General features: G+C 37.0%; 1 protein-coding gene across 1 annotated transcript; it reads left to right on the forward strand.

The window, feature by feature from the left end:
* The first annotated feature begins 182 nt into the window (after nucleotides 1–182).
* Nucleotides 183–22,977, forward strand: HACL1 (2-hydroxyacyl-CoA lyase 1). The gene is made up of 17 exons (XM_010281749.1): nucleotides 183–266; nucleotides 915–1,019; nucleotides 5,889–5,929; nucleotides 7,206–7,286; nucleotides 11,425–11,497; nucleotides 12,016–12,093; nucleotides 13,079–13,173; nucleotides 13,660–13,772; nucleotides 15,704–15,839; nucleotides 16,980–17,085; nucleotides 18,075–18,158; nucleotides 18,456–18,557; nucleotides 19,516–19,670; nucleotides 21,084–21,242; nucleotides 21,560–21,667; nucleotides 22,270–22,456; nucleotides 22,945–22,977. The coding sequence occupies exons 1-17, from the start codon at nucleotides 183–185 to the stop codon at nucleotides 22,975–22,977; spliced, it is 1,740 nt and encodes a 579-aa protein (XP_010280051.1).
* The last annotated feature ends 107 nt before the right edge of the window (nucleotides 22,978–23,084 follow it).

The raw sequence follows: 23,084 nt of genomic DNA on the forward strand, positions 1-23,084 counted from the left end.
GGCTGGGCCAGGTCACGAGTGCCCGCGGGGATGGAGAGAAGTGAGGGTGCGCGGCCGGACACACCCTGCGCGTTGCTGCCGTTCTCCCTGGGGCGGGCGAGAAGGGCCTGCCCTGTCGCTCTGTGGGAAGGGGGAAGGTCCCGCCGGCAGCGAGCCCGGCCCCGGCAGGTCCCAGTGCTGCCATGGGCAGGCGTCAGGTGGGGACCCCTGTGCGGCTTTCCCCAGTCCTTCGCTTATTTCTTCCCCCTTACGAGCTTTCCCATCAGGTACTGCTGGCTGCCCGCTGCCCCTCTGCCTGTGGGAGCTCCGCCCTTACGGTTATCGTAGTGTTTGTTGTCTCCCAACTTGAGATGGTGATGAACTGACGCTGGTCTTAACAAAAGATTTTCTGTTTGGTCTGTGACGCATGAAAAGGTAGTTTATTTGTAATAAAAATAAGTATAGTCTTTTAATCTATAAGTTCCTGGGGTATGATACCACCCCATTTGTTTCCTGGGGCCTTTTTTCTGTTAATCCTCTGTGAAAGCGTAAGAACATGTAATGATATGAGGAATTTCCAGAAGAGGTAAAGTTGACATGCTGGGACATGGCAGAGACATCACAAGTAAGAAGTGGTCAGTAAAAAAAGCTAAACATACGCTGACTACTGAGAAGCTGGGCCGAGCAGTTGTGCAAGCAGTAGATTTTGGAGGCCTAGAAGCAGTGGAACAACTACAGAGGACTGAACTGCAAACACCAGCTGCCACTGTATATGTTTCCACAGTGGCCTCTGAACTTTTATGTGAAAATATACGTTGTTACAATTTACTTTTAGACTGCCTGTATAGTTAATATGACTGCGTTTCACATGTTTATTGAAGTTTATTATTTATTGTAGAAACAATTCTGATTTCTTCTAACATTTTTCTTTCTAGAATATTGAATACATGTTTGGCATTGTGGGTATTCCCGTCACTGAAATCGCAATTGCAGCCCAAGCAGTTGGAATAAAATACGTAGGAATGAGAAACGAACAAGCCGTAAGTATATATCTATAGTAGGACCAATTCTTTCTTTTAACTGTTTTACAATGGAATGAAATCTAATTTACCTTTTCTTACCAGGAAGAATGTGGTCTTTGAACGTTCCTTTAAAGAACATGTAGAGAAGCAGTTACTGTTATTCTAGAATAAAGGAGAACTTTGATGGATTGGGTTGGGTGTTTCTTTTCCCCTTTCAGTTTTTAAGTGCCCCTTCCTTTTCTGATAAGGGAATTGCAACTTTTTTTTTTAATTTTTAGATGCCTTTCTGCAATAAGGAAGAGAAGATAGGATTAAAATAGAGAGAAAAAGAATTTGAATAAAGCAGTCTATTGCAGAAAGAAGAAATGATCAATTTTGTCTCCTTCAAGTCATATGTTGTTAAATTTTATTTGCCGCTTCTTTGGGAGACTTATCCAAGTTGTTTTTCTGTAGCTTTCTATAGACTTTCCAAGATGCTTCTCCCTTAAATTTTTCTACCGTCATTTTCTTTTGCTGATGTCCTGCCTTCCAAATTAGGACAATATTATCATTCTCTCTCTAATTGGTAGTATTTTAATTCCTTTTTTAGAACTTTCTTAGCTATTTCTTTCCTTTTTGTTTAGAAGGATGTTTTACTTAAGAGTTATCACCTACAGGCCTAAAAAGATAGGGTTTGTTTTTTTTTTTCCTTGTCTCTGTTCTGTTCTTGCAGTGTCCAAACAGGAAAGTTTTCCTGCTAATAAATTTGTCCTGACTATTTTCAATAATCGTAGTATCTTTTTTTCCTTAACTGTGTTCTAAAAGCTTACCAAAGAACAAACCATAGAAAGTTACAATGCTTCCAAATGCTCAAAATCAAGCATGAGCATACAGTTAGACAATCTTAATTGTATATATTTCAGCTTTGTTGTCTAGGTATCAGAAATTAGACTCAAGCTCATTAGCATTTTGATGTTATGCCACTAGTTCTTGATTTGTTTGTTTTTTCCCCAGTAGTAACTCTGTAAGCATTCAACAGTTTCTTAGATGGTCTGAGGCTGAATATAATAACCTCAGGTATATACCTCATTTTCAAGGATTGCTACACAAACTGACTCTGTATTGCACTGCTAGCAAATGGACCATCAGCTTTCCATACTCAGAGTTGCTCTACTACATTTGTCAATTTTCCATAGCTGATGCCAACAAATAAATAAATAGTTTGATTATTATCTTGTCAGGAGATTTTTCTTGTGCTTTAACTTGTTTATGGATCCTGTCTCTCTGTGAACACTATTAATTAGAATTTTACTACTTTTACAAGGAGCTCCTTTTAATATTCTGGGCCTGCACCATGTTCAGGTGCCTGTGTTTTGCAGTGGTGTTCTTTTTCTGTTTTCCACCATGTAGTTCATAGCCTTCGTGAATTGTCCCACACGTCAATGAAGTATTAAAATGTTAGCTCTCCTGAATCAGGTGGTTACAAGCTGTATGTTTTGCTGTCTAATCCTTACATCCTTAATTTGGAATGTGATAATTTATAGAGGAATGCATGCTTCTATATGGAAAAATCTGTAATATGTGAGAAAGGCAAACATATACAAGTACGTTTAAAAGGTGTGTTTGATTCCTTTGAAGGACTGGGAATTCAACACAGTCTTTATATTCCTGTAGGCCATTTAGCAAATATTCTAGTTTTAGCTTTTGTTACTAATATGATTAAAAAAATTTCCTCATGTGTCTGTAAATAACGGGAGATTGCTTTGCACTGCCAAATGAGATGCTGTCTTATTTATCACTCTTTACTAGGCTCTTTTCTGTTTGTTAGATTGACAAGAGAAGAAGCCTTCTGCTGTTGAATGGTGAGGTACTTTTGCTTAGGGGAATAACAATAACATGAAGATTTGTTTTTACATCAGAATGTCAGGGTTTCTCATCTTTGGAGAATGGAAAATGATGAACAAAGATACATCTTGTGGTGGGTTTTGTTTTGTTTTTTGTTCTCAGTGAAGTCATAGAGTAATTGCTTGTCAGAGGAAAGGGTAAAAGGCTGTACACAGTATTTTCAAGATACACTTAATATTTACATGTCATGGTTTTAATTGTCCAAGTTTATTAGTTGTGTGGTCTGGCTGTGGAGGATGTGTATACAGCTGCTTCCTTTATTGGTGAAGGCAGCTGTATATGATCTGAGATCAATGGAAAACAAAAGTTTTTTCCAGGGGTTGAGTTTCTGCCTCATTTCTGGGCCAGATGTAGCAAGAGCACATAAAACTGCAGAATAAACTGACTAGAAAGACGAAGTTAAAGCATGATGTTAAAAGCTCAGTAGTGCTACCGATATGTTAGCTAATCTCCTATGTTCTGTAACATGGCACAAGTTTGCTAGAAGCAGTTTAACCCATGTCCCATATGCTCCTTGAACACTGAATAGTGTTCCTGGGTAGTTAGAGATTGCTGTGACTGTTAGAAGACTGATAACCCAGGTCAGTTTTAAACTTCAAAAAACCCTTTACAAGATTGTTACTCATTAAACAACACATACTGCTACTGTTTAGTTATTAATATTTAATAATAATTACCACTGCATATTTAAAGTAATCTCTTCTTGATAATAGTATCCTAAGTGAGTCATTAGTATATAATATGCTGGAGCTGGTGTGGAGTAGTTAGCACAGATGGTGCTAGCTGTCAACGGAATAAGAGTTGAGAACCCTTCAATAAAGGCAGCTGGTACCAAAGTGGACATCTTTTTTTCTCCACCCCTTAGATGAAAGATCTCTTTTTATAAGATGTTTTGGTCTCTGAACAGATCTTACCCACTGGCCTCCATGCCTGGACTGTGTTGTGCTGGATGGGCGTTACTTTCCCAGGCCAAGACAGGTGCATTACCCTGTTGCACATCTGTTGGTTGTTTTTTGTTCTGTATTGGTTTGGTTTTTTTCCCCTCCCTTGCTTAGCCATTACTGCTTTTCCTAAAGCAAAAGCAGTGTCTTCCCAACACTCAAAGTTGTACTTTTTCAATGACCAGTAGTTGGCCATCAGCAAGCTGCTTATTATTCTGTCACTGCTGCTTTAAACCTGTGTCCATATTTTCAAGGCCTGCACTTAAGTTGTATGTCATAACAAAAGACATAGTGTACCAAGCTCAGGCTCATACAGCAAGTTCTCCTAACAAGTTGATCAAAAGTCCTAAAGGAATGTTTAGCATTAGGTACAATTGCCATAAGGACTTCAGGCCCGCTCCTAGGCATGGCAGTACTGTTTTAACTGGGCCACTGTGTACAAAAATGCTTAACCATTGTTTACTAGCAATGTTGTATTAGTTTGCTTATGTTTGAGTTGAAAACAGGCTAGTTTTAATTAAACCCTGCTTAGTGTTCTTCTACTTGTATGAGAGCAACAGGCCTCAGCTTTGGCTACAGTTCAAGCCCAGCTCTCGTCGGTGGTTGCAAACTTTGAGTTCAGTGCCTGCATTTGGACCTCTGACATTTCTTCCTAATGTTGATTGTGGGTTTGGTCATTGGCATTTTATATGCCTACGGCCTTCTGGCCTGTCTGAGGAAAAGAAGGATCTGGTTTCAGCTGGTCAACTGTGTTGTGACCTTAACAGGTAATATGAGTGTCATTACTCCTATTTTAGTGGTGAGGGTGCAAGGTTCATAAGTAAAATGGGTTTTCATTCTTACTGTTCACATAGAAAAAGATCTTTTAAGTATACCTTCAAAATTATTGATGATCATGTCTCTTCTATGACAGATAGATTTAGTCATGTTGTTATAAGAAGTCTGTGTTTTCACTCAATTTAAGCTGACGTTGCTAACATGCTGTGTTATCTAGAATTATTCATAGGTTTGAGGAAAATGCTTAGTAGCTTTGTAGACTTTTAGAAGGAGCTTTTGTGTTACTTACTCCTCTTACTATAATAGTACTCAAATACAACTGAAAAACAAAATCCCAACTCTATTTCAAAATGGAAGAGGCAGGCTATAAGGCCAAGACCTTACTTTAAAAAAGAATTTGCAAAATTGCTTTTTTCCCATTAATTGTTAGAACTTGCTGAATTCAAGACAAAAGCATGAGAATATGAGGGAGGGAGTTGGCAATATCCTGTGTCTGAATCCTTGGGAGTTCTCAGGTCTGCCGTAAGCTTCTGTTTCTGCTTGATGACATATTGTCTTCTTACCAGGTGAACTTTACATCCAAATATTTAATATTACTACAGGAATAGCATAAAATCATACTCTGTAATAATGCTGTTGCTAAGCTCTGCTAATACATGTTGCAGGCACTACTTTTGTGAAAATTATGCAAAATGCAATTTTTCTTTAAATGACAAAGTAGCTAAAGCTAAGTGTGGTACCAGAAATGGAGTGAGAAGTACTTCAGCAGCTCAGCTTGTGAAAGACAATCCCTAATCTTCTAATGAATCTTTCCAGCATGTGATTTCAACCTTTTGCTTAATTTCTGAAACACGATGAGTCATTCCAGTGATGGCTGGATTTCTGTTTGTTGCCTTGCTCTTGTAAATCCCTCTTACATGTTAGTCTAGAAGGCAGAAGTTTCTTATGCTGTTCTGTTCATTTTGCTTCCCTGGTTATGGGGGTTTTCTTTTATGTTGCTGTTTTTTCATTTGTTTTTAAATCATAAATATTTGTAATGTAATATCCTGGAATAACAGAAGCATGAGATGTGGAGATGAGTTTTGAGATTTTTCACATAAGCCTCCATGAACACACCCTATAATGGGGAGGGTGAAGGGGTGCTTATATTTACATTTAAGCTCTAATGATTAGGGCAAAATCTGTACCTGCTTATTTTCAGTATTTTTGTTGAAAGTTATGTACAAGATATCATGAAATGTATATGTAATAATAACTGTATAATTAACTCCACTATGTTCAATAGGCCTGCTATGCTGCATCTGCTGTTGGATATTTGACTGGCAGGTACATTCCATATTTATTAATATTTATAATAATATAATATTAACTGTATTAGACTTAACGGTTAGAAGCTAGGAGTGTTTTTCTGTTTTGGAGCTGGGTGTTTTTAGTGTGTGTAGATGTAGGGCAGTTAAAATGGAATGAAAACTTTAAAATAATTGTCAATAATGGTTGTCAGTATTTCCATTGCTATGATTCAGGATAGGAACAAGGAGATGCTTAAGCTCATGTAATGTTGTCCAACTTAAAAATTTTAAATTTTTTTTTTCTTTTAATTTCTGAATAGTAGTTTGACACCATTGGTATGAGGGACAGAAATCATGCCACCATTGTTTGTTGCTACTTGGTAGATCCGCTATACCTTAACTTCATCATCTGTGTGTATTATTCAACAAATACCTTATCAATACAGAGACTGATCATATGCCTTCCAGTCTCCCCTGTGCTGCTTCTGACATGAAAATACTGTTTTTTCCTCTTTTCTACTACATTTTGCTCCTAATGTTGTTGGGAAGCATTCTGTGGCCTGTAACTTGTGAGGTGTGCTTCTTGGGTTAACCCATGGATCCTTTTCTAAATTAAAGATGGTGTCTGCTTGCTTACAGTTGCAGACCCAATGATGCAGGTGATCATTCCTTATTCTGCCTGCAAGCATGACACCTGTGTTATGCAGTTTTTTAGTTCTTTTGAGTAGTCCTCTGGAAGTAAGATTTTTTTTTTTTTTCATGATATATAAAGAGTCTGTAAAGCTACTAAAGAATGCTCAGTAGTTAAGAATTGTCATTTTTGTGTTGTCATCTGGAATAACAAGTGCCTCTGCCTGAATGAAACTGTAATAAAATTTGTGTTGAATCAGATGCACTTCCTTTGTGAGCTTTCTTCACTGGTATCTAGTGCTAAAGTGGAGTTGAGAAAATTGCAAACATAAGTGGCTTACCAAATTCCATAGAAATGCTAGATGATGGAGTAAATGCAATAAAAGTAGTAAGGAGCTGTGTTATGATGAGCCTGCATATGTTGCAGGCCTCTGTGTGGGTGGCACATAACTGTTCACTTGGGTTTTTAATTCAGTTGGTACAGCTGAATTATTTGAGTCCCATGTTTATAGTCCTTCATACAAATCCCTGGCTGTTCATGCATTTTGATGACATGAGTAAAACTTCAATACTTTATATGTCAGCATCTTACTAATTTTTGTTGGTGATTTGTTTAGTGTTCCCTGTGCTCACTCTCCTTTTCTCTTGATCTCCTTTTTTTTCTTTTTTTCCCCTCCCTCTAGACCAGGAGTATGTCTTGTAGTGTCCGGTCCAGGTTTTTTACATGCCCTTGGTGGGATGGCAAATGCAACCATGAACTGCTGGTAATTTGACTACATTTTCCCTTTAAAATTCTAATGATTGTTTGCTGTTATTTGTTGCAGATGTTGAGCTCCACAATATTTAGTATAGGACTTTTTGTATTTTCTTGGGGGTGATGAGAAGGGAATTCTTCATTTATCAACCCTAAAAGTAATTTAGTTCCACTTTTTTATATTCTTATGGATAAAATTCTCCTTTTTGTCCAACCCCATTATCCATATATTAGAAAATCTGTCAGTATACCTGATTGTATGGGTACATTTGAAAATGAAGTCGATATTCAGCCTGTAATGCTTTATTGATTGTGGAAAGTCTTAGAGATTTTTTTCTAAATTTACATCCACATTGCTTTGAATTACTGTATTTCAAATGTGAACAGATTGACAGCTGCATTATTAAAATCCATATTTGCTCCCCACTCAGACATTTAGAGCAGTAATTAAGTATTGAATTAAATGATGTACAGAGTGATAGCATTTACTCCCACAAGCCCTCACATGGCAACTTTAACTGGTCTGCCACTGAAAACTGTTCAGAAAGCTGTATGAGGTATTTTGGGTAGAAGCTCTGGTAATACCAAGTGCATGTGATCTGGAGCATTAGATTAGCCATGGCTAATGGACAAAGGAAGCTCGATAATGGGAACACTAACCAATCAAGTCTCTGACACTTTGAAAAAAGACATCTAGTGTTCAAATTCTTTTTTGAAAAATGAGTTCTTGACAAAAGTTCTGCTGTCCTTATGTGATCTTAGATTTTTTTTTTTTTTTAATCCTATGAAAACCTTGCTTTTGGACAGTCATTGATTTGGTTATAAGAAAGTGTTCATGGCACTTCCTTATGGATTTGCAGGAGACATTGCTATTTTCTCACCAACTGAGTTTTGCCTGAGATAAGCTCTGTTTACCTGACTTGATCTTGCATAAACGTGTACTGCTGCCAAAAGATGGAGTGACTTATTTAGTTTGGCAGAAGATTTGACGATATTGTAAGAAGATTGGTTTTCACTGACCAAACCACAGTGCTTGCCCAATGATTTTCTTCACTGGTCACATCAGGCTTGCCTTTTGCCTGCCATGTGTCAAAAGGAGAGAAGTAAACATTCACAAACCATGAATTTAGCCTAATGAAGCTAATTTTCCTTGGCTCCTTCATTAGTAGGCACCTCCACTGATGTCTGAGAATCCCAGACATGTTTTCACATTTACTTTTGGCTGGCATTACCAGCATAAGAAAGAGCGCTATGCTTTGGAGAGGAAGAATAGGGATTTTTCTGTTAACTGATCAGATTTCTGGCCTGTTTCACTAGACAGCAGCATGAATACTTGGGCAGGCACTACAGAGAAGGAGTGTTGCAAGAGAAGAGCAGGAGTAACCCTAGCAAAGGAAAGCAGATGAAAATACAATACACATTGAGAGGTTTGGTTACACCAATCAAATACAGTCTGCTGTGAAAAGGGACATAGGCCCACATCATCCCCACACCTTTGTCCTGGCCATGTACTCCTGCTGCTTGCGCTCTTGACGGCTCTGGCACTTGTCTGCCCAATCACATTCGGTTCATTATTCTGGCAAAAAGCTAACCCAGCAAAAATCAGTAAATAATGTCATGTTAGATAAGCGATCTGAATCAGCTCACTCTGCAGTCAGGCAAGCATCAAGCACCTAGGCAAGGGAGGGAGTGGATTATGCAGCTGGGAACAGAAGTTAGAGAGGTCTTCCTCTTCCTGTGGCGACAAGGTGTTAAGTCGCCTTTCTCACTGTGAGAAAGTGGCATGAGGAGACCAATTTGTAGGGCAAGGTTAGCCCTCATCAGTATCTCAGATGTCGTGTAATTCCATGACATTACACCTGGCATTGTTAACATGCTGCAATGGCTGAGCTTTGGCTCATTTCTCACAGAAATACTAAGCTAATAATTGAACTGACCCTGCTGGTTCTGACTTTGAATAACTCGGAATAAGTGATAGCCCTTAAAGTTTTGTATGAGTTGTTGTCCTTGAGCCTTGGAGACCCATTCTGATTCTGCTCCGTTTCAGTCACTTCCAGGTGAACGAAACCTCTTCTGCATCAACTGGGAGAAAGTCAAGCAGTCTGATGACACTATGTGCTACCGATTGTGCTTTTTTAGGTTGTATTGCCTGAGTACAGGTTATCTGAGTAGAAAAGCCTTTGGTTTACCCTGTGGGCTTGTCACACTGAGCTCTTGGACATGTAAATCTAGCCAAATAGGTAGCTAATGAAGGCTTGGCAAACTGCATTTCCGAGGGTAAAACCTTTTGATATTTCATGTTAAAATTGCCTACGGTGCTGCTTTCTTATCTCCTGCCTCATTCTGAACAAAAGCTTTTGTATCTCAGTTTGGCTGTGAGAATAGGCTCCAAAGAAGAGTTTGTGATACTTGTAAGATTTTGGTGTACAGTAGCATAGTGAAATACCATGCTCTTTACCAGAGGTTGCAGTGGAGATTTTTTTCAGTTTAGTAAAATTCTTCTACTGCAAGTCCATAATGCTTGGTATTCTTGCTAGTTTCACTGTAGTCAACGTATTCCTGCCTCACTGTTTTTGACTTAATTTAAACTACATGCGGTAATAAGGACTGCTCTTAAAATTGTCTGCAGTATTGTGACAGTAGTACAGTATGATGATTTCATTGGGGAAGAACTTCTTTCTGGTTATAATGTAAACTTTCAAAGCAGAACCAAATCGCAAGGTATAGCTGTTGGAGTTGGCTTTCTTCAAGTTAGAGCGTTCTCTTTGTTATATTTCAGTATTGGGGAGTACTAGTTACTTTGTTCTTTAAAATATTTAAATAAATTTGAAAAAGGTAAGTGAAAGGAACACAGGGTTTGTCACTGTGAAACAGACTAGTGTTTTATGGATAGTCATCACCATTTTGCTGAGGGGAGAGAATCAACAATAAAATACTGTAGAGTATACACCACATGGATTTTCCATAAGGATTTTTCATAGAGGTAAGGTACAGCCTGAAGTTCTCATCTCACCGTGTCGGAGGATTAGAACTGACATTTTTTATTTGTGGCAGAGAAATGGCTTGGTTATGAAGCTTGGATCTAGATGCGCATATCCCCAAATTTTATGGGTGATTAAATTTAGCATTATGCATTGAGCACACTGTAATCAGCTTAACACCTTGGATAGATAAATGCTGTCAAAGGGAAGACAGTATCTGAAGAGAAATGGTTTAGGAGAAAAGCCTAGAAAGCTATTGACCCAGTATTTCAATTTAGTGTGGGTGAATGAGCAGATTGATAAGCCAGCTTTTTCTTATTAAGTCAGCATTTAGCTTTTTAAGGAGTTTGACCTACAAACGGAATAAAATGCCAGTTTTCATTCACTGTGGGACAGTCTATTGTATTTTGTGGAAATTGTAATAAAAATGTATTTCTGTGGAATGTATAACCTATATTATAAACTAATGCTGCCTTTCTCACATAGCTATGTACTAATTTAAGAACAGAACTACTTGTAGGCATGTTAAATTTTTGTTCATCTCTCTAGTCATTGTTTTTTGGGTTGTTTTTTGGTTTCTGGGTTGTTTTTAGTAAAAACTGAGCACAGGGAGAAGTGCTGCCAGGTAATCAGCTAGATCCTACTATGTTCCTAATTGTATACAAAGAAGATCTAATCTTCTGAAAAGATTGTTTCCTACCATGTTTCTTAGTTCTAGTGTTTGTACATGTTACAATGTCTCTTATGAGCAAACATCTTAATACTTTTTGCATCAAACGATACTTTCTAGCTTTTTAGATTATCTATTGTCATTCCTTTCAAACCACCTTGTCACCCATGTTACCAAACTTTAATGAAAATTGCTAGCAATTTGACTTGGGTTTGGACGTTTTATGCAAGATGCAGATAACTTAATACAGCCAGGCTGTCCTGAAACTAGTGACCCCAAAGCTGCTAGGAAGTCTACCAGGTGACACACTGATATGTAGAATTCACTCCTGTATTGTGCTGGGCACTTTCTATTCTTTTTGAGGTTTGTGGTGCTGAAGGTATGCAGAATCTCAAGAGCAGTAGGATTTGACCATCAGGAGAGTTTACAGATATGATTGCAGTTAATAAAAAATGTATGTATGCTTAAGGTTGGGTTTTTTTAATACCCTTTTCTAGGCCTTTGATTGTTATTGGAGGCTCTTCTGACAGAAATCAGGAAACCATGGGAGCTTTCCAAGAATTCCCACAGGTACACAGACATACAACTTTGTACAAAAAGATTTCAGTTAAATGATTTGTATTGTTTCTTCATTAGTGTAAGAATAACAATCCCGAACGCTAACGTTTCCTGACAGATATTATAATGCTGTTGATTTGCTCCATCTACTGGTTTAAGATTGACACTGTGTAAATACAGCAGATTATTTGGAATGTCTTTGTCCACAGTCATGTTACAATTCATGCTGTGGTTTAGGTTCTCAGCTGGTATAAACTGCTGTTGTCTGTCTCTTCTGAGATGGAAGAAAGCAAAACAAACTTCCCAAGAAAAGAAGCACCACCTTCTGGAAAAAAATACCTAAGTCCTCAGTGGAATGAGTATGGCTTTGACAGTTTCCACCAGCTGAGGAACTGCATGTTTTTTATGTGGGAGTTTTCAACTTGTTGCTTTCCATTTGGCATTTTTTCTGTTTTATTCATGTTGAAATGAGATGGAAATGAGCAAATCACTTTGAGAAATCAATATAATGGTTATATGCATTTATTCAGGTTGAAGCTGGTAGGCTGTACAACAAACTATCTGTCCGCCCAAGCAGCCTAGAAGTTATTCCTGGTGTTATTGAAAAGGTATGAAAAAATACTAAATTAGCAACAGAACATTGAGTAACTGTCTCTGACTCGATAAGCTTTGAGGGCTTTTTTTTTTGTATATCTGTTACTGTAAATACTTTGATCCTGTAGATGTTAGGTGACAGTTGATTGAGTAAATTAATGACCAGGGAGGTCTTTCCTACAAACTGTGCTATGCAACAGGTTAGAAATACATTCTGGTCCATTCTGATGCTTACTGATCCCTACAGCATTTTTTGCTAGCTTCAGTCAAGAGCTGGAAAATTTTTATGAAGGAATGTTTTTAGGGAGAGGTGCAAGAACTAGAAATGCAATACCATGAACTTCAGCTCTTTTTTTTTCATTATATGAAAGAGATTGGGGGATGGTGGGTGTGGAGATGGTTGTGTTTGCGTTTTGGTTGTTGGTTTGGTGGGGTTTTTTGAGAGAGCAAGAGAAAACATATCCTTATCACAACATTTCAGAAAGGGTTACAAAAGCCTCTTACTACTGCTATAGCAACACTTCGGCCATGTCAGCCTAAATTTTGCATACAATGATACTGTTTCCAGAAGTGCACATTCAGCAGAGCATCCACCTATAACAGAACTGGAATCAAAAGTAATAGAAAATGGAAGCATTGGTTGTCTTGGTTTTTCTCTATGTTACTTTAAATAGAATTCAGCATGAAATTATAATTTAGTATTTTCAAATACAATAGTTGATAATGCATTTGTCTCGTTGTAAATGAAACAGAGAATTTACAGTCCAATACTGTGCATCTACTGAAAGGTTTCAGGTGATGTATAGGGGAAGATGTAAATAGCTATCAAAATTTGAATTTATTGGTATAAATGAATCCATGGGAGCTTTCCCTGTAGTGTTTCAGCAATATGAAACAGCATGTTCCTTCTCTACCCACTGAAGAGTTTGCTTGGATTTTGCGAATAAAGACTTAAAATCCTTCAAATAGTGGTTAAAACTGTGATTATCTGTTTTCTAGGCTGTAAGAACCAGCATATATGGTCGTCCGGGTTCCTGCTATATTGACATACCTGGAGATTTTGTGAATCTTCAAGTGAATAAGAGCTCTGTCAAGTGCGTAAAGGTTATATTCATTATTTTTCAAGTCACTGAATAAAATAATTTTTAGTTTTGAGTTACTTTTATATTTTCTTTTCTTGAAACAAGAAAAAGATAAACAAGAGCAAGAGATTAAATAATTTGCCACAAGGCTGAAATTATACAAAAAATCCAGACTCTAAATGTAACCTTGCATCATAGCATGTCATATAGATTATAGTTTGTAACGAAATGTGCAAAAAGGAATGAATTACTATGATCGTAATATAGTGATGTCACTTTGTAAATCTCTGGAACAACACTACCTATGAGATTAAAGAAACATGCAGGAAAAACTTCCAGGTCTGTTTTGAAAAATAAACCCTGTTCTGATAAATGCTGTGAGTAACATGGTGCGCAGCAACTTTTTTAAGGTTTCGTGCTAAATAATAGATTTTGTCCTTCAGCATTTCTTGTTTTGAATTTTTTTTTAGAGCCTCTTTTGCTTTGCTTGACTTCCAGGTACGTGGAATGCTGCCTGCCACCCCCCATCAGCAAGGCTGAATGCTCTTCTGTATCCAAAGCGGTGTCTATCATTGCTCATTCCAAGCAGCCTCTGCTAATCATTGGCAAAGGTAGCATGCTTTGATGTATCTTTGAACTGTACAAATCTGGGACAAGAACAATGACTGAAGTGATTTCTTTTCCCCATGAGTGTTAACCATCTCATTTTCACTCGCTATTAAAACAAACAAAAAAAAAAACCCCAGACAAAGTTCTTTAAAAATATTCTAAAAACAGAGCAGATTTTAACATCAAATTTCAATCTGTTGTGTAACAGTTGTCTTTTTCATCTAGTTTAAGAGAAAAGTCAATTGATAAAATAAACATTTAAGTAGAAAAAAAGTCAGATAACCATTGTCTTAAGCGTAGAGGCAATACCAAGGAATCACTTTGAAAATTCCAAACAAATTCTGTCAGAATCATAGAATCATTTATATTGGAAAAGACCCTTAAAATCATCAACTGTTAGCCTGACACTACTAATTCTACCTCTAAACCATGTCCCTAAGCGCCACATGTGTTTTAAATACATCCAGAGATGGTGACTCAACTACTTTGCTGGGCAGCCTGTTCCAGCGCTTGAAAACCCTTTGGGTGAAGAAATTTTTCCTGCTATTCAATCCAAACCTCCCTGGGCACAACTTGAGGCTGTTTTTTCTCATCCTATCAAGAATACAGAAGTTACATTCTCTGTCTGATGCACTAGCATAGATAGCAAGAATCAGAGTAACCAAAGGTCATTTTTTCTCATGGACTTACTGAAAGTGCCAGCCTACCTGTGTTGGGATGAAGCAACGCAGCAGGTGTTGCTATTATTGCTGTTTTACAGCCTTTCCATTGTACTCTGCCAGTCTATTTCAGTCCTGAAATAGAGGTGTCCCTAAAGATAGAGGTTAATTATTCTCTGTGCTGGTTCACTTATTTTTTCCCCTCCTTGTGGAATGTCAGTCACTGCCGTGGTAATTCTGTTGAAGGTACAGGTCTGCTAGGAACAGAATTGAAATAACCAACTTGTTTCACCCAGGCTGTTTTCCTGCAGACATGGGAACAATCTATATCTCGGAGAGATACAGCGTTTAATCAGGGATTTAAATGGTTGAGATGAGATGGATCTTATAATTGATTAGGTAATGAAATAGTAGACAGAAGGTAGATCAGGAGAGGTTTTTTTCTTCTCTCTGGCTTGATACACATGAACAAAAGGGTGTTCTTTGAAAGTGAAAGGTAGAAAACTCAAAAATATATAGATACGTGTTTTGTTGATGGCAACAATTGAGAAATGTGTTTTCTTCAAATCTACTTAACAAATGTATTTGGACTTTGTACTATATATTGTTGTTAGCACAATTTTTGGAAGAAATGTAGAAGTTTATTTTTTAGGATTTAAGACTCATGAACTTAAATTCATTGCACAAGGACCAATTAGTTTTCTAGATTGCCTGGGCAACCTTAATTCAGCAGTTTTGTACTGAAGGTAGCATTACGATAGATGTAGGCACAAACACATGTCTCTCTACGGTCTTTTTTGAGTTTCTCCTTTTTCATTAAAGGCTTATAGTAGACCTCTTTGGGTAGATTATTATGGAGCATGTGATACAATGCCATGCAGGGGGCAAGCAAAAAATGACATGACGCAACACAAAAGCCACCTCCAGTTGCTGCCACAGAAGTCTCTGCCCCATAATACCAAACTTCACCCACTCAAAATTGTAGTTTTAGATGAACAAAATCTCCTATTTTTCCCTGCCCTGCTTCACAGAAATAGCTGACTAGTTTAGCCGAAGTCTTAATAAAAAGTTTTTGTCAAAAATACAGGAAACTTGAACGCAAATACCTGTAGTTTGGCATGTTATATTTTGAATTCTCCAGAATGAAAAATAACAGGCAGCTTTCGTAATGGGAAATAGTACTCTTTCTGCCACTAATATAATCAGGTTAATTGAAATTCAAGCGAATACAGTAGGTTTCTGTAGTATTAAGCAGTCTCTTTCATTTCATTCAGGTGCTGCTTATTCACATGCTGAAAACAACATCAGAAAGTTGGTGGACCTTTGTGGACTGCCTTTTTTGCCTACACCAATGGCAAAAGGAGTAGTTCCTGATAACCATCCAAATTGTGTAGCTGCAGCAAGATCAACGTAAATATAAAGCAAGGCTTCTAATCCTAACATCTGAGAAACAACTAGGAATTGTAGTGGTCTACAAGTGCCATGGAAGAAAAAATACATAGAACAGAAAGTTTTCAGCCACATTCTGTACCTCATTTTAGAGCACTGAAGATCTTGCTTGGAAAAAGACAACAGATTTAAGTAGATCACTCTTGACAGTGCTTAGAATGCTGGCCAGGAAGATACTTTATCTGAGAGCTAATATTCTGTAACTATGAAACCTTGGCAAGTAGATGTATCAATGTTGTGAGTACGTGTTTCATAACATAAAATGAAACTGGTAAACAGTTTGTTAAACATCTAATTTAGTGCACTAGACAAACTACTAGCTTTTTATTTTAACACCGTAAACAAGCTTAAGATGCACACATTGAAGGTGGAGTTTTGTTATCTGCTGTCTCTGCATGGTGTTTGCAATACACTGTCACTAAATTACACTTTATTTAAAAAGAATAGTGTATTTCAAACTACACTGAAGGACCATGTTTAAAGTCATTTATAAGAGCTCTTTTTGGCAAAATTAATGTGAAGAAACTCTAAGAACCCTAGTAGGTATGAATATGCACTGAGTCAGCTTGCAGATGGAGCATTTATATGCTTTGAGATTAAAATATTGTTTGTTGTTGAGCATCTCAGCTTTATGATTATTAAGCATGCTGTTAAGAAAAATGGAGAATAAAAGCATATACCAAATATTGTCTATGCAGCTGAAAGGTAAATTAACAGGAGTCTAAGCTGAGAGGTCCACAACAATCTTAATTTTGGCACCAGCTGTTGCCGGTATCACAGTAGTGAGTCTTTTGCTTTAACCTCAACAGCATTATAGCATCTTGTTAGTCTCCTAGCGTAATGATTCCTTTCCCAAACGGAGTATATTAGGAAAATAGTAATTAATTTTCTTCTGGAGTTCCTAAACTCAAGAAGGGCTTGATGATTGGCTATGTAAAAGGCTACAGTGTTTTGGGGCTAAACAGCCACCTTGGAGGAAGGAAGGATTATATGTATATTCTGGAATTTGCTGTGGTGGTTAGAATTACTTCTAATTTTGAAAACACTGTTAAATTTAATAATAATTCTTTCTTATCAGGTTCTCTTCTTTCCCATTATTAGGGCATTACAGCATGCTGATGTAATCATCTTGCTTGGTGCAAGGTTGAATTGGATTTTGCATTTTGGTCTTCCACCAAGGTTTCGACAAGATGTAAAGGTTATTCAGGTAAGGAGGAAATTTATTACCACTTGAAGGAAGTCCTCTGTGTTCTAGCATTGCCTAGAGCTATTATTGTAAATTATTTTGGTAGTGTACTGCATGTGGCAAATACTGCCCTATGGTCAGTGCAGTACAGGGCATGTAGTTGTGGTAGTTCTCCAGAAATATTTCTGATTTCTTTAATTTTTTTTTTTACTTCCTTATTTTTTCTTAAAACGGTTACAACATTGTTCCAGTGATCAAGGACTTGGTGCTGCTGAGGAGGGCAGACACTTCTATGTAGTTGACTAATACAGGATTAGACTCATGATACTTCAGTGATCTTTGGAACACTGGAATTTCCGTGATTCAAAGCAAATTATCTTGAAATTGTGAAACCTTTCATACTGTTTGACTGTGCTCTCAGCTGGATTTTTTTTTTAAATAGAATTACTTTCAGATCCAGACTCAGTCATTATAAGAGCTCAGTCACTCAGGAATGTTAGTAAGAAAAGAGGAAGAAAGTCGATTTAACTAATTAATGTATTTGGCAATCTGCCAGCTCTTAGAAAGACAAGTCGTTAAATTGTTTATGTTCTTAAAATCTCCTCTCTTAGAGTTTGTAATTGAAGACTAGTAGTTGATTCAGTGTACTGACTGGTCTGTCTTCAGTGATCTGGAACATAATCTCAGCTTCCAATCTTTGCATCTTTTCCAGAGGAATAACACAAATTTTTAAGCTAGTATTCCTTTTGACTTAGGAAATAATACATCTTTTATATTTCCTTTTTCTAAAGAATGTAAAGAAAAATATTTTTTCATCTCACGTTAAGTAATTTTTTTCAGTGCCATAGGGTTTTGCTTTGAATAAAGTATTTCCTGATGCCATTTCTATGAATTTCTGTACAGCCAAAACAAGGTATGAGGACATTGTCTAACAATGTTCCTCACTTGAACTGAAAAAAATTCTCTTCAATATCTTTGAGTTAATGGTGGTCTTTCTTTTTAAAATGTAGATTGATATTTGTGCAGAAGAGCTGGGGAATAATGTGAGGCCAGCTGCAGTTTTATTAGGTGACATAAACGCTGTGACTAAGCAGGTAATGTAATGTCAGGTGTCCTCTTGTTTTGACCTTAATTTCCTCTGATTTATATAAAGTAAGTTGCCAGTTAAAAAAAAAGGGGGGCGGAAGAAAAAAAAAGTGTTCAAGGAAAACCATTTTTCAGGCAACACATTCATGCTATGCACCCAGTCCCAAAGTAAATGTTAAAGATTCTGACTAATGTTACTGTGATTGTGCTGGGATCTTCCTTGATAACATTATTCCTGATGCTTGTGATGTTTTTTTTTTTAATATGTTGAAAGAAATCTCTGCAACGTTTTAATGTTGTTCCAGCTCTTGGAAGAATTCAGCAAAAGACCATTGAAATTTCCTTCTAATTCAGAGTGGTGGAAGAGACTAAGAGACAAAATAATGAACAATGAAGAAAGATCAAAGGTAGTGTTATATTAATGAAAAGAGGAGGTTTCTTGCCTTAACAGGTACTAATGCATAGTCAGTTTTGTCACTGGTCTATAGCCAAGTTCCTCAATTACTTCTGACAGTCATGTCACCCAGGCTTTGAAAACGTATACTGTTCTGGTACAGGCTTACCGTTGTCAAGCTTGAGCTGGAAGTTAAGTCTTAATACTTAACTGTAAGTGAAGTATTCCAGGTTTTGTATAAATTCAAACTGTGTGTAAGTTACTGAACTTTGGGATTGGGTTCTTAAAGCCAGTAGTTGAAGAACACAGCCAGAGCCGCTATATTATGCGCAGTGACTTTTAAGCAATGGGCAGGTATTCCAAGTACTTCCAAGTACTGCAAGTGGAAGCTAGCTTACATGAAGATACATTCTTAGTTTTCTTCTGTAATTGTTGTTTAACTGTTTAGCAATTCTGGTGGAAGTATAATCTGTGTTAAAAGCAGGTAGCTATTAAGGCCGAAAGACCAGAGATGCTTGGCATATGCCTAACTTTATGCAACTCTGCATATTCTGCAAGTTCAGATGCATGTTTCCAACATTGGGATCTAAACCAAATTCATTCTAGTAGATCACTTTTTTGAACTACCTCCCAGTACACAGGTGACAGCTCACTTAGAGTGTTACCAGTAGTCAAAACCATGTGCAGAAAAATTTCACGTGCCTCTCAGGTTAAACTGAGTTTCAATAGCTTCCTGATAATGATAGACCATCTAAGGGTTGCTGAGCTGAGTGAGCCTCTAATAAATACATTGTGTCACCAGGATAGGTACACAGAAGGAATAACCGTGATGTAATGCATGGAAGACCAAATACTTCAGCCTTATCTAGCAGAGTGCAGTTTTATTTCCATCACTGTTATTTACACATCTCAGTTTTGCACCTTATTATAAATTCTGCGCATAGGAGTTACTAATATATGTTATTTTTAAGGGATTAGCATTACAGAAATCCCTGCCTATGAATTATTACACAGTCTTTCATCACATCAGAGAACTGATACCCAAGGACTGCATCTTAGTAAGTGAGGGAGCAAACACCATGGACATTGGACGAACTATGCTTCCAAACTACTATCCCCGTCAAAGGTGTGGTATTTTCTTTGTTGTGATGACTCAACAGGCTAGATCTATGTATAAATGTTTTCATTTAGCTGAGAAATACGATGGTCCAGAACTTTTGTATTCCTTTTTAAAGGTTCTAAATAAAAAAATAAAAGTTTAGTATGTTGGGAGAGGGGTTCAGAGAAGTTTTCCACTCATATGCTGATGTCCTGTCATAGATTTTAACAATTCTCTGCAACTTGTCTATGTGTTCTGCAACAGAATGGTAAGAGTTTCTCACTTTTGTGGAAAGTGAGTGAGGAGCATCATGTTGAATACCCTGCTCTAGATGTTTATTTCTGTCTTCAGAGTCTGTGGTAAATACTGATTTAAAAGAAAAATAATTGTTTGGATTCTCATGTTGAAAATAATTCATACAAAGAGTTTTTCTTTGAAACACACTTAGAAATGGGGAAAACGTAAGAAGAATCAATACATTTTTGGAAACTGGATTATGTACTGGGCTCACTTTCATGTAAGCCTGCATACATAAAATTTAGGCACTCAAATTTGGAAGTGTTGGTATGTCACTTTAATCATTATGTGTAGTCTAGTTTTAATGTAAGTACAAATTAAGTGCTGTTTCTTGAATGGGAGGAAAAAGTGAGTTCTATCTGGTGAGGTTAAACTTCTGATCGGACTGTGAAGCTTGTGCCTTCTTGTGCAAGTAGCACTAGTGTCCTAAATGAATCTAAATATTTCTGTGTAAACAAAAAACAACTAACCAAAAGAAAAAAAACTCAGTAAAGTTGGGGGAAGAGTTTGCATTTTTTCCCCCTTATTTAAAATAAGGGCACAATAATGTTAATGGTTGTCTTTTCAGATTGCATTGCGCATATCTGAAAGCAAATTTGAAAAGTTAACCCTGCAATAATGTAGTTCTTTATGTATTTTTGTATCCATTATGTGCTTCTGACTGAAATGATCTAACTTAATTACAGCTTTCAATTTGATTTCAAAAGTTGGACAGAAGACTAAAATTTGAACAGCCGTATTTAACTGATGGCTTTCAGACTTCTAGTTATATTTTCAAGGAATTAAATATAGAAAGATTTCGTGTAGTGTGGCTATCTCTAGAGTAATGGAATGTTTTTGAAGTATTGTCACTATGCAAGCTAAAAGCATACAAGAATAGTTCTTTATACACTATTTGTACTACAATAAGAGTTCTTAACTTCAGTTGGAGTTCCAGTATGTTTATATCACTTAAAACATTTGTGGTCTTATCAAATGTTTGGCTGAATATAATAATATATGCATCTACTATCTCTTTATACCAGTTGTTTATAAAACAGTATTTGAGTAGTATATGGCAAATTATTAAAAGTAAACTCAAGTCACCATGGATTAACTTTGAGTAGAAATAAAGTGATAGTAATTCTGTATTCTCCCCTTTAGGCTTGATGCGGGTACTTTTGGAACGATGGGAGTCGGACTGGGTTTTGCTATAGCAGCTGCTATGGTAGCTAAAGACCGAACACCTGAAAAGCAAGTCATCTGCATAGAAGGAGATAGTGCTTTCGGATTTTCTGGGATGGAGGTGGAAACTATTTGCAGGTAACTGTTTTTTGCTCAAGACAACCCTCTTCATGTATTGCCAGGATCAATTTAACTAGTAGGCCCAGGATGCTGCTGTTCAATGAGTACATGAAAACAAGCCAGAAAATATACAAGGTCATTTTTATGCTGCTATGACATAATGTGCTAGCAGTGATAAGTAGATCATGTTTCTGGTTCAGGTGGAAGTGCTTTTTATTTATTGATTGAATTATCTGTCTATTTATTTATATTATTTTTAAGGAACAGTAACACTTTTAACACCTTACAGAAAGGTGCAAGTATTGCAAAATTCTTCCAAGTGCATCTTTTTGTAGATACAACTTGCCAGTCCTGATTGTCGTAGTAAACAACAATGGGATTTACACTGGTTTGGATGCAGATGCCTGGAAGGAGATGTTAAAGTTTGGAGATACTGCTACATGGTGAGCATCTTCAAAGTATGTCCTGTTAATTAAGGAAGAAGTGACCAAAATGGTCATTCTCTTCACTTTTAATGCTTTGTGATTCAGATTGAAATTTTTCATAAATTGAACTTAGTCCTAGGCTAAGTTTGTATAAGTAAATCCAGTTACCAAAATCAAGCAACTGACCTAAGTCCAGACTATTGTTTACACAACACTGCAGCAGAGAGATGACTCTCTGAGTTGTCTCAGGCTCCTGCAGCAGTTCAAGCCACACAGTTCAGAATTGATAGTGGGCTAAAACCCAAAATCATGATAATCTCCAAAATTCCTGAGACGCATGTTCTGAGTTTACACTGGGCTGCTTCTGGAGCTGAGATCTCTGTATCAAGAGCACTAGGCTAAAGCTTTGCTCAGGAATGTCTTCAGAAGATGAAAATGAGTATGCTACCCTATAAACATAGCTGAAGTGATACAGGAAACATAGTTCTTCCAGCACAGAAGAATTCATCAGGCCAGCTTAATAATCATCTTACACTTTAAAATCAGTGCTGAAATAATTAAATTGGTCAGCCTGGCAATTCTTCCCTGCCATTAATCAGAGGTTTTCCATTTCATTGCAGTGTACCTCCTGTTTCTCTCCTGCCAAATTCACACTATGAGGAAATTATGTCTGCCTTTGGAGGTAAAGGATACTTTGTTAAAACGCCAGAAGAATTGCAGAATGGGCTGAAAGCAAGCATGGCTGACAAGCAAACACCTTCTCTTATAAATGTAATGATTGATCCACAGTCAGAGAGAAAGAAACAGGTATGTATATGTTTTCCTTTCTTTTTCTGCAAGCTTCATGTGGGCAAGCCTCTGAAATCCTCTGGAAATATCACTTAAACCACAGAGAAGGCAGAGGTAGTTGCAAAGCAGAAAGATTGTCTTCAGATTTGGGAGGTAGAAGAATGAGTGCTTTTACACTATGCCATCAGCTTTCCTTATTTTTTTGATTGGGTTTTTTTCTGTCGGCTATTTTTAATGCATAGTGTCTTTAATGACTGTTTCAAGAATTTATGGTTGTTTTTTTCGATTCCTGACAAAATCAGACAAAAAGTTTTTGAGCAGTCTTTATGGATCTTTATGAATATCTTTATGAATCCTGTGGATTCCATATGTAATTAATACATATCTGTATCCTGTTCTTCTTACTGTTCATCCATTCTGATATGTTTTTTATTCTGTGGTGTTTTGTTGGTTTTATTTTGTGGTGTTTGGTTTTTTGTTTTTGTTTTTTTTTTTTTTTCTTCCAGGAGTTTCCCTGGCTGACTCGTTCTAACCTGTAGTAGAAGATGAAGATGATGATGGTGCAAGGCAATGCATTAAGCAAAATTTAAACTGGTTTCCAGAAGTGGAACTGTTACACGTCTCTTTTACATAAGCGTTGGAACAA

Source organism: Phaethon lepturus, unplaced genomic scaffold (assembly GCF_000687285.1).
Source record: "Phaethon lepturus isolate BGI_N335 unplaced genomic scaffold, ASM68728v1 scaffold50412, whole genome shotgun sequence".
NCBI lineage: Eukaryota > Metazoa > Chordata > Aves > Phaethontiformes > Phaethontidae > Phaethon > Phaethon lepturus.

Coding starts and splice junctions, on each gene's coding strand:
- HACL1 (XM_010281749.1), top strand. CDS start 183: ATGGGCAGGCGTCAGGTGGGGACCCCTGTGCGGCTTTCCCCAGTCCTT. Junction 11,498..12,015: donor CTTTCCAAGAATTCCCACAG/GTACACAGACAT, acceptor GCATTTATTCAG/GTTGAAGCTGGTAGGCTGTA. Junction 18,558..19,515: donor ACAATGAAGAAAGATCAAAG/GTAGTGTTATAT, acceptor GTTATTTTTAAG/GGATTAGCATTACAGAAATC.